Source organism: Plutella xylostella, chromosome 4 (assembly GCF_932276165.1).
Source record: "Plutella xylostella chromosome 4, ilPluXylo3.1, whole genome shotgun sequence".
Classification (NCBI taxonomy): Eukaryota; Metazoa; Arthropoda; class Insecta; order Lepidoptera; family Plutellidae; genus Plutella; species Plutella xylostella.
Window position 1 is genome coordinate 1,932,739 of NC_063984.1, and position 11,228 is coordinate 1,943,966.

General features: G+C 36.9%; 1 protein-coding gene and 1 non-coding gene across 2 annotated transcripts; one reads left to right on the top strand and one right to left on the bottom strand.

Moving 5' to 3' along the window:
- Window positions 1–6,145: 6,145 nt before the first annotated feature.
- Window positions 6,146–11,228, bottom strand: LOC119692254 (histone-lysine N-methyltransferase SETMAR-like). The gene is made up of 2 exons (XM_048627665.1): window positions 10,331–11,228; window positions 6,146–6,171 (listed from the first exon to the last, which is right to left on the bottom strand). Exons 1-2 carry the CDS (start codon window positions 11,226–11,228, stop codon window positions 6,146–6,148), a joined length of 924 nt encoding a protein of 307 aa, XP_048483622.1.
- On the top strand, window positions 8,179–8,252 carry Trnan-guu. Its single transcript has one exon. It is a non-coding gene; the product is annotated as a tRNA-Asn (tRNA).

Consider the following 11,228-nt stretch of genomic DNA (forward strand, 5'->3'; position numbering starts at 1 on the left):
TCCCTAGAAGGAGGTAGCGCCGGTTTATGGGTTTCTTCGGTAGTATTATTGTAAACTTGCTTAGCTTTGTTTGTTTATTATTATAAAGTAATTATTCCTGAAATGTATTTTTTTTGCCTCTAACACGGATTAATAATCTAGCGTTATATTATAACTGTGAAAGAACATTACAAATCAGTGCAGTACACAGACTTTATACGTTACACACATAGAAACCACAAGTATTTTAGTAGTATTTCCATCTACAATATAAATAGCATGAAGTATGATTTATATTTCAGTGAATATTATTCAGTGTTTAGACCTTCTATTGTGTAGTTAGTGCCGCATCGCTAGGAATTATAGGATTGTTTGAGCGTCTACTCTCGTATAGAAATAACCGCTTGCATTAAAATTATATGGAAAATGAATTCTGAAGTTCTTTGGTACCAGCAACGAAAGAGACAAATATACCACCCCAGTGCAAACAGTTGGATCGTAAAAGTCGCAGATAAACTATAAGTAGAAGAATTGATAAATGCTCTATAGAATAACTATTATTTGTATCTAGTTCACTTTATTCATGCCTATACCCTCGTCCCAAATAAAATATGTGAGGCATAAAGAATAACTCGTTTTCATGTTTATATATGAGTGGACGTAGATTCATTATCAAGTTAGTCTGTGTGTGTTACTGACGTGTAGCTTATAATGCGGCAAGTTACTTGGCGACCCTCCTTGCGGGGTGAAAGAAGTGGCGGGGGCGAGGTAGCACGACATGCTACACACGTAGAAAAGTGTGCCCGGATTAATCTCGCGATAGCTTGTAACTATTTCTGACGTAAGTAAAATTTTATTCTATGACTGTTCCCGTAAATGTCATATTTAGCTTAAAATTTATAGTTTGACAGCATTAAAATTTGGATGTTTACCTTCAGAATATCTACCAATTTGAATTTATTTATGTAAAAGTGTTTTATTTTATAAATCAATTTCCATGTCACTTTCATGTTCACTCTCTGTTTGAACTTGTTCATCGTCGTCGTCATCCTCATCTTCATCATCGTTTTCATTAACTTCAATTATAAATCTAAGACAAAAACCAATTTATGTTTAATTTACAATAAATTATAAATAAACAATAACATACCTGTCCAATACATCGTCAAATACTCTATCAGATTTATAATATTCGTCTTAATTTTTTATGACATGGTCGTCACAATTTCTCCACTTTTTAGGCAAATAATTAGAGAAAAGCAACTCTAAGTCTTTTATCTCTTTATCTAAGTTAGAGTCAATCGACGTTCTTGCGAGCTCGCCTTTCACGTACCGCCACACAAGTTCAATAGGATTTAATTCCGGGTGGTATGGGGGTAGGCGAAGCACGATATGACCATTTTCTTTCAAAATTTCATCAATTTTGTAATTTTTCTCTGTGTTTTTCTCGTTAATTACTTTCATTAAATCACATAAATTTTGGTTGCTTTCCTAGTTACAAGAACTGACAACTGACGCACTGTCATATGCACTCTTCGTCTTTGTTGTTTACTTTTTCGTATCTGACTGCGCAGTACCAACCTTTAGCCGCGTAGCATGACTGATCCGGTACGCTGTTCTACAAGAAGCCCCTATATTGAGACATTATACGATTTGTTGTTTTTAACGTTATTTTGTTGACGAATTATAGATACCTAATAATAATATAATGATAATATTAAAAAGGCCTCAACACTCATCCTAAGACTAATGGTCTCAGGATCAATGATCTCATGTGGGTCGCACTCAAATTATGACAGACTATATAAGACATGTGGCCGCCTCGGCTGCGCGGCCGAGACTGCCGTAACAATGACATGCAGTGCACGCGTTGCCCTTCCCCGCTACCCTCCCGCTACCCGCTGTCGTCTTGGATACCTCGTCCCCTCCGCGTCTTTCACCCCGCAAGGAGGGTCGCCAAGCAACTTGCCAATCTATAGGTATAAGCTGCATGAATAGTAAACGGGCAAATTTGTTACTGAATTTTCTGTATAAGTAAGTAAAATAATAAATACCTAATAAAATAGGAACGATAAGTAGGTACAACCTAACCAAAAGAAAACTCAGATTTTTTTAAATCACGTGGTTTGATCTGTAAGATGTTTGTCCCCACAAATTATTAAAATTATTATTTATAATAATTAAGTATGAGTCAAATATAGTAACTACAAAAATGTGTTCACTAATTCACTTGATTTTTCAGCTATTATACACTCATAACAGTTAACTTTCTCTCTGCCCCTCAAATTTTGCATCACATTTTCCAGCAAACAATTCTTTTCCCTGCAAATTTTACTTTCCGTCCGGAAATTTTCGCATCGATTTCAGTGCAATTATCCCGCTGTATTCGAGAGCTGGAAAACGCAAGCCTACTCCGCACTGTGCGAAATTTTCATACTTGATCGGACTTTTTAATTTATCCTTCACACAACAGGAAAATAGATTAAAATGGCCGCGGGTGGAGTGGACTTGGAACAGTGAAGATTAAAAACGCAGAAAAACGCTTTTTGGAACAAAAGTGAGGATTTTCACTTCAGCGAGGCTTTTGAAGCTTTCGGAATCTTTATTTATGTTTTTAATTCTCGGTGCGCGTTATTTTTAAATGTCTCCTAGTTTTGTGGTGGAATGTGATTTTTTAAGTGTCAACGTATGAGAGAGGGCACATTAATTTCCATCATAGATACTCTTCGTTCCTTAGCATGTGGATGAAAATTTAAAACACCAGAGCCCGACTAGCATTAACTTTGCCAAGGTACGTGGTGAAGGATTCTCACAATTTTACCAACCCGAACTAGGCCAGCGTGGTGGACTAGGCCTAAACCCTTCCTTCATTGGAACGAGACTCGTGCCCCAGCAGTGGGAATGTAATGGGTCGTGATTACTCCTGATAGTCGTGATGATGAAGCAGCGACGCTCGTCTGTCTAACATCTGTGAATCATCAGAATCTGTCCACGATTTGTCCATGTAGGTAAGCTACGTCAGATTTGACAAATATTTTTAATTGCTAATGGTCGGTGGTGGTAGCCCCACAAATATTACATAAGGATAGTAAGCCGAAAATGTTAAAAATTTACCAAAAACTGCTTTTGTTTGTCGCAACTTAACAACTGTTTAAATGCAATTTGATCTACCCAATTAACAAAAATTCAAACAGGAGTATCTTGTAGATCTCTATCATCAATCAATATGAACTTTAATTGCCTTATTTTGGGTACCCTATTCTGGACCCGGCATTCTTATTCTAATAACTGAACGATGTACTTAATTCTCCCGATACAGGATCAAGTTGAAAGAATTCGCTTACTCACCCTACTTATTAATCTTATGTGCCACAGGAATTTCAATCTCGTCCCAAGGTAGGAAGGTCTACTTTAGATGGTTGTCCTAGATGAAAATATTGGTCATTATTATCAATTGATTTATCGTTATCGTTATGTCCGTGTGGTTATAGTGAGGATAATGCCTAAGTTAGGATACAAGTTAAATATTTAGAGTATTTTATGAATGAGATCGGAGTTTCGATCAGTATACAGAAATAAGAAAAGTACCTACTTAAGTAATACTTAGTACTTTTTAAATACATAATATAATGATTGGTTATTCTTAGTAGTACGTAGTACCCCGGCTTTCAGTCATACTTTATTAATTAAAACTTCTCATTCGAATAGTTATTCCAACTTTGACCTGCTGAAACGCCAATATTGCCAATGATTACAGGTTTTACGATAACGTTTAACTTGTACTTAATTCTGGTAGGTAAAAGTACTTGATTATAATATACAAACAAACACACCTTGTACTATTGTACTCCCTTGCGGGGTAGGCAGAGGTGCAATGCTGCACCCACTTTTCGCCAGTGTTATGTTATAGTCCCAATTTAATAGAGGGCGGGCTTATTGCCATTTTACGGGCACATCCAAGACCCGAGAACAAAATAATATCTGTGTTTAAACAAATATCTGCCCCAGCCGGGAATCGAACCCGGGACCTTCGGCTCAGAAGTCAGGCACACTAACCACTACACCATTCGGTCGTCAAACGTAGGTAATAAAGTAATATAGAATTTTAAATTTTGAAAAAAATACCATAGCCAACAAAAAAATACTGACAGGTGAAGCGGTGATGCAAAGACTGGAAAATGTCCAGTCATCATGAGATTATTTGATCATTATTTGGCTGTCAATATTGAGTCCTCAACAGATTGAAAAAAATACGCTGTGTGGTCTCGTCATCATACTCAGAATTGATCCTTTATTTGAGATTAAGGAGCAAAAACAATACTACTTTGATAGTGTCCTGTCACTGTGCGTCACGAAAGAAGCCACCCTGAGTGACTTATCACCTGAAGGTCTAGCACGGAGCGCAAGAGGCGGACGCCAAGATGTGACAAAAAAAGTCCTTAATTCGCAGTAGGTCTCGAAACCGCAGTGTGAATGCGCGCGACGCAATTTTTTTGTCACGTCTTGGCGTGCGTCTCTTGAGGCCCGTGCTAGCCCTTCAGACAGCCTTAGTCAAGCAGCCGGTAAACTAGTTATTATTCTGTGCCGGTAATGACTGCATGGTCGAGAACAGGGTGCTGGGGAGCTTCGTAGGACAGGCCTATGTTCAGCAGTGGATTATTTACTGAAAAAGCACGGTGATGGAAAACATCGTGAGGAAACCTGCACATCTAGATTTTAGGTGTGTATTCTAAGTGCATTGTACTTATTCCAAAACGGCGATATGGTTCGCAACCTATCACGTGAGTTCAAATGTGCTGCGAAAAGTGGGTGTCTCTTGTGAGCCAAGTGAGCCACCTTTGACTACCCCTTCGGCGATTACAGTCGTGAGTGCATATGATATGATATGAAAGCACATTAAGGCAAGACAATTCCCAAAATACAATCATAGTATACATAGATATGTATTTGCAAAAATCTGTTTTTGTTCGACTTCGACCAAGGAGTCGGCCGATATTGGAAAACTTTTTAGCTGTCTCCAGAATCCAGTTTGAAGACTAACATTATTGTAATGGAATAGAATGGATTGAAACTGAAAGAACATTATTTTATTCTTATTTTCATTTATACTTGATCCCGTACCTAAACAGAGGAATGACGACTGTTATAATTTTTACTTTTGTCTCTCGATGGCCACGTAGAAGCTTTGAGGTTATTATTTTTGGTGTTAGAGATGTACTTTCTCCGGTAGGGTCTAAGGATATATGGAATTTAATAAATAAAAAGTATTTTAAAAATGAAATGAATAACCACCTATTAAATATAGGCACTTAAACGAATTAATCCGTTTTGAGTTACTAAGAAGCAAGACACATATACAAACTTATAACACTCTGCTTCCATCGGTGCTTAAACGTATCAATGTGAGAGCGTTAAAGTTCGGGAATAAATAAGACGCGAACCCACTTGGTATTCCGGTGCGATCCCAAATAAAACATCCATCAAAACCAAAGACCACTTATCAGCTGTTTTAGACAACCGATCCGAAAGTAAAATGGTGGGATAATACTTGAATTCAAACTATTTTATTGGAGGGGCAAGCTCGAGAGGGGGGGCGACGATAACTCAAACAAGTTGGATCCAATCCAAGTTTTGAAGAATGAGTCCATACGGCCCAGCGAATTGGACCCAATTTTTCTGACAAGTGCTCGGGTTTTTGCTTGATATCCAATAGGAAAGACAGATAATGTGAAAATCGTTTATACGTGTACCTACTTAGGTACTAATTTCTATTCGCCGGTGGTAATGCAAAAATGAAGATAATTACGACGTTTGCCAAATTATGGTAAGCTCTTCAGCAGCCACACTTTTAAAATTGTTATAACTTTATAACACATACATATCGTATACATAAAGCAAATGTCTGGGAAATTTATTCTTATAATCTAATTTTAAAAAAAATGTGTATTTTTATAATATTACTTTTTTTTCAATTTAGACCGGTGAATATTTTTCATTAGTTTTTTTTTTATTTTTTCAACGGTCCCGGCAGCAGATAGGGTCAACGGCTCAAGGCCTAGTGCATCCAACGTGTAATCGGGCAGAGAAGCAGCGAATTCTGATTGCCATAGCCGTGTTAGCACTGCGCATAGAGTTCTTTATCGCGTGACAATTGCATGCTCTTGGCTTACTCCACAGCTCCACACATAATCTCTGGTGTGTTATACGATCTTTATTAGGTTACACGTTATTGTGATTCGGAGCGGAATTTTGGCACTTTTCTGGACTTTTATGCGGGCTGCGTGTGCATCTTAGGGTCGGCGCAAACAGTCTGTACGTCTAGTACAGGTTTTGCAATTTTTAAAACTATAAAAGTTTACGTTTTCTTCTGACAACGGCACACATTATCTGTCAAAAGTTGCATTATAGTTTCCGCTAGAGGCGCCACTTTGTCTGCGAGAAAACGTAAACTTTTATAGTTTCCGACAATCTAAGAAACCTGTACTAGACCCTCTGGTCTTTTTCTTATCGTGTCGACGACAAGTCCCCGCGACAAACTACCAAATCAAAGACAAAGTCGCAAATTAATACATGCCCAGCACTGGCCCACGGAAAATACACGTCTCTACCAGAGGCTGTGGTTGGTGGTCCTTTTGCGCTAAGCCCTATACTTATGGGGTAAACTTTAACTAATGTTCCTAATCGGTTGGTTAATTGGATTATTTGCAGACAAAACCACAGACTACCTAGTTCCTTGATTATACATATATAGATAGATAGATAGACAATTCTTTATTGCACACACAAACATAAATTACACAAGGAAATGTACAACATAGACGGTATATTTTTTACTTATAGTTTTGTCAAAATAATACTCATAAATAAAACAATTGTAGGAATTCTCATTTATTTAACGAGTATTCCTAGTAAGGATACAAAATGCCCAAGATACTGAAGTCCTAAGATTAAGTAGTGGCATAAATCAAGGCCGATGATTTTAACACACTTGCTGTGGCCAAGGTCTCTTAGTCATCCAAGATTTATTAGTTAGTCTAGTCATCCAAGAGTTATTCGGTGTTTAGTCTACTAGGTTATTGTAATCAGAGGACTATTCCGTCTAATTTTATTACCTATCTTTTATCGTTATAGAATCTATATGACAATTTATATTAAATGACTTAACCATTCTCATAAAATAATTGTTATACTTAGGTACCGAGGTAGGTGTAATAACGCTTCTAATTAGGTAATTTAAGGCATGTTTCACAATGTCTGGATAAGAGCTGCCTGTGGGATAAATAAAAAACATGCTATCACTGTCGACAGCATATTAATTATCTTTTTAACCGACTTCGAAAAAAGGAGGAGGTTCTCAATTCGTCTGTATGTTTTTTTTATGTATGTTCACCGATTACTCCGCCATTTATGGACCGATTTTGAAAATTCTTTTTTTGTTGCATTGGGTTGAGCTCATACACAGTAAGTATACTCGTAATAATAATATATTATGTACTTACTTCTACATTATAACGTAGCAACCAGTGTTAATATTTGTTTGATGTAGGTATTTACTTAATTATTAAAAGATAGAGAGATGACGATAATGTTAAGGGTCACCAACCAATGCAATATACATCTACGGCAATAAATATCTGCCAGCGCTAATAAATTTACTTGACAGGTAACCCACGAGGCAAATTAAATAATTCTGGGAACTTATATTATAATATATCCCTCGAACTTAATGAATCGTGAGTAATCGTAAACGTCATCAATGATGGGTCATCTTCATATTAAATTCTTGACAAATGTGTCAAAAATCAACAACTAAACCCTTGTTATGATTTAACGGAGTATGGTGAAACTGGGGCTAAACCTACTCACAATATTATTATAACTAATCGCTAGGTGAATTCAATAAAAATACCTAAATGATCCGGAATCCTGATATGTAAATATTAATATGACGTCACGATACGATAAAAATGAATTCAAAAATCAAAATGTGATTGCTAACAGGTAACAACCTAAAGGTGGAAACTTGTTAGACCTAAGTTATCTTTAGTTTATTTTTAGATTATTATATTTACTTAGTTAAGTTTTCCTAAAAAAAATAAAATAAAATAAAAAAAATAACTTTAATACACATGCCATATGCCAAAGTAGTATTTTTGTGGGCTTTATGTTTTATAGTATATTTTCAGCAACTCATCCAACGCCTCCGTGGCGCAATTGGCTAGCGCGTTCGGCTGTTAACCGAAAGGTTGGTGGTTCGAGCCCACCCGGGGGCGACTTCTTTTTGATTCATTATTTTTTTTTATTTTAATTATGGAAACGATTAAAATTTGAAATCAATATTTGGTACAATTTTTGTGTTAAATAATTATTTAGGTAGCTTTTATCCCTCGACGAGCTTTCTAAGTTGACTTTTGTGACTAGTAACGCCATCTGAAGTTGAATCCGGTAAATTAAAACATAGCGCTATCTCTAGGTTGATTGTGTTGTTCCTACTTATACCTACCCTATTTTATTTACTAAAATGGGGTTGTAAAGGCCGATATTTTTAGAGTGCATATTTTATGGAAATTAAAGTGTGTTTTTAAAGAATTTATGTTTGACATGTGTGTGCAGTTAGTCGTCTACAACCGTACCGACCGACACACTATTAAAATAAAATTTATATTATTTTGTTTTAGCCTCTCATTTTATTTTTATTGTGTTTGTAGTGTATTAGTAAATATTATAGTTTAAACTAATTTTTTTAATCCCGCGGAATTCTGACAGTTGCCAATTTTTCACATGTCATTAAACATTACAAAAAATATTGCCCTCAAATGGATCCAAATTTTTCATTATTTCGGTAAAGAGCTTTTTTAGTAGCATCACTTATGAAATGTCAGAATTCCACGGGATTAAAAATTTGAGTATAAAGGGTTAGTGGGTTTGTCTCACAAAGCAAGCTTTGTGGTTTGTCTACTGTCTATGGCAAACTCAGTTACTCGAGGAGGCCTATCGTGTACTTATCTGAGATTAAAAACAGACTTTACATACTAATCCATTTTATTTAATCAAGATGCAGAGACTAATATTGTGCGTTGTTATGAAACGTGAAGGTTAGTATTTAATTAAGATTCATTATCTAAGGTTCAAATGATGATGATGAATAGACCGTAATTATTCTTCTATATTCTGACTTAACCATATGGACATCATGCCCAGAGGCTACTTCAACTATACAGCCTTTATACAGGTCTAAAATTGCTCGAATTTCATAGGAATGTTGTAATTTCATAATCGATCCCTTGTGAGTTACGGCGGTGATTCAATTATTGACTAATTTTATTGAACCGATTATTTCATTTTATATTTTGGTTGCTTGTTTTAGTACCCACTAAGCATGATAAATATATCTTTAATAATATAGTTTTTTTTTTCAAAATATCTCTAAAACCCTTCAGACCCCTTAGCATGAATTTTCATCGTGAACGTGACGTGAAATTACTCGATGAATTTTGTAGGGAAATTTTAGTTCTGCTACCGACCGCCAGGGGCGCTGTTCATATTTTCATACAAAATTACTCGATGAATTCTACTTCTCGATGAGTTCATCATGAAAATTCATGCTAAGGGGTCAGTTCTTGTAACGTGACGCAATTAGGGACCAACAGAAATTACAAGTACCTTAGGTAGGTACCTATATTATGATTATTTTTTTTCCCAGACCCACTTATAAGTAAAAAAAGGGCGTGTGCAAATATTACACACGCGTCTCGCGCTATATTAATCAACATCGGACTGACGTTAGGCTGCTTGTGCTAAGTGCCTGTTCATAGTAGAATACCTGATAGTAATGTCGCAGGCATTTTGTAAGAAGTTCATTGTACATTAAGAAAATTTGACTATAAGTGGTAGCACTGGTAGCCTGATGTGCTTTGTCCGTAGGTAGGTAATCCATCCTTTGCGGATTTAATTTGCATGCGGGAATTTTTTACTCGATTTGGCAGGGGCACTACCGTGCGCCTATATTTACTTTGGGGGCACTGCCGCGCCCCCAAATATTTTAGTTTTCCCTTGATTCATAAACCAAACACTAGGTACTTATATTCCGAATTTGAAGCTTCTAGGTCTGCTAGAAGTGCCTTAGAATTTTTATGATCGGTGAGTGAGTGAGTGAGTCAGTGACAAAATTAAGAAACTTTGACCCGTTATAATTCTTAAACTACTGGTTCAAATTGAATGAAATTTGTAATACATTTATTAGATCTTGCAATTAGCTTTTCTATACCCTCATAAAAATATTTTTTTGACTTCCCCTCAAAATGACTCGAAATTGCTTCCTTCAACTCTTCATCCACTGAAAATTTTCTACCCCTGAGCTCTTTTTTCAATTTTGGAAACAAATAATAATCGCTAGGGGCCAGGTCTGGACTGTAAGGTGGATGAATTAGCGATTCGTATCCACAATTGAATAAGGCAGCCGTCGCAGTGTGGCACTTGTGAACGGGCGCGTTGTCGTGCAGAAGAAGGACCCCACGGGACCATTTTCCTCGTCTCTTTTCTTTGATAGCCTCCTTTAACTTTTGCAGGAGCGATGCGTAGTATGTTCCGGTTATGTTGACACCTTTTTCTTTGTAATCGATCAACAAAATTCCTTCAGTGTCCCAGAAAACTGTAGCCATAATCTTCCCGACCGATTCTGACACCTTGAACTTCTTGGGGGGTGGCGTACCTTTTTTATGCCATTGCATCGATTCTTGTTTCGACTCAGGTTCATAATGATGCACCCAAGTTTCGTCACCAGTAACAATTCGGTCCAAAACTGCAGCCGGTTCTTCACCACACAGCTCCAAAAAGTGCTTTGACGCGTCGACTCGCTGTTTCCTTTGAACGGGCGTGAGCATTCTTGGCACCCATCTTGCGCTTACTTTTGTCATGCCAAGATGGTCGTGTAATATTCTTAAAATGGTAGTTTCGGATACGCCAGTTAACGCAGATAATTGTTTCTTCTTTAATCTGGCATCCTCCACTACAAGTTTTTCGATTTTTTCGACGATATCCGACGTCGTGACCTCCACGGGGCGTCCGGAGCGGGGGTCATCTTCAATTGACTCTCTTCCATGTTTGAAAAGTCCATTCCACTTGTAGATCATTGTCTTCGAAGGACATTGAGTTCCGTAAACAGCTTCCATTTCTTCCATTATCATTTTTGGACTTTTTCCTTGTTTGGTGAGGAACTTGATGACGGCTCTTTGTTCAATTTGCTCCAT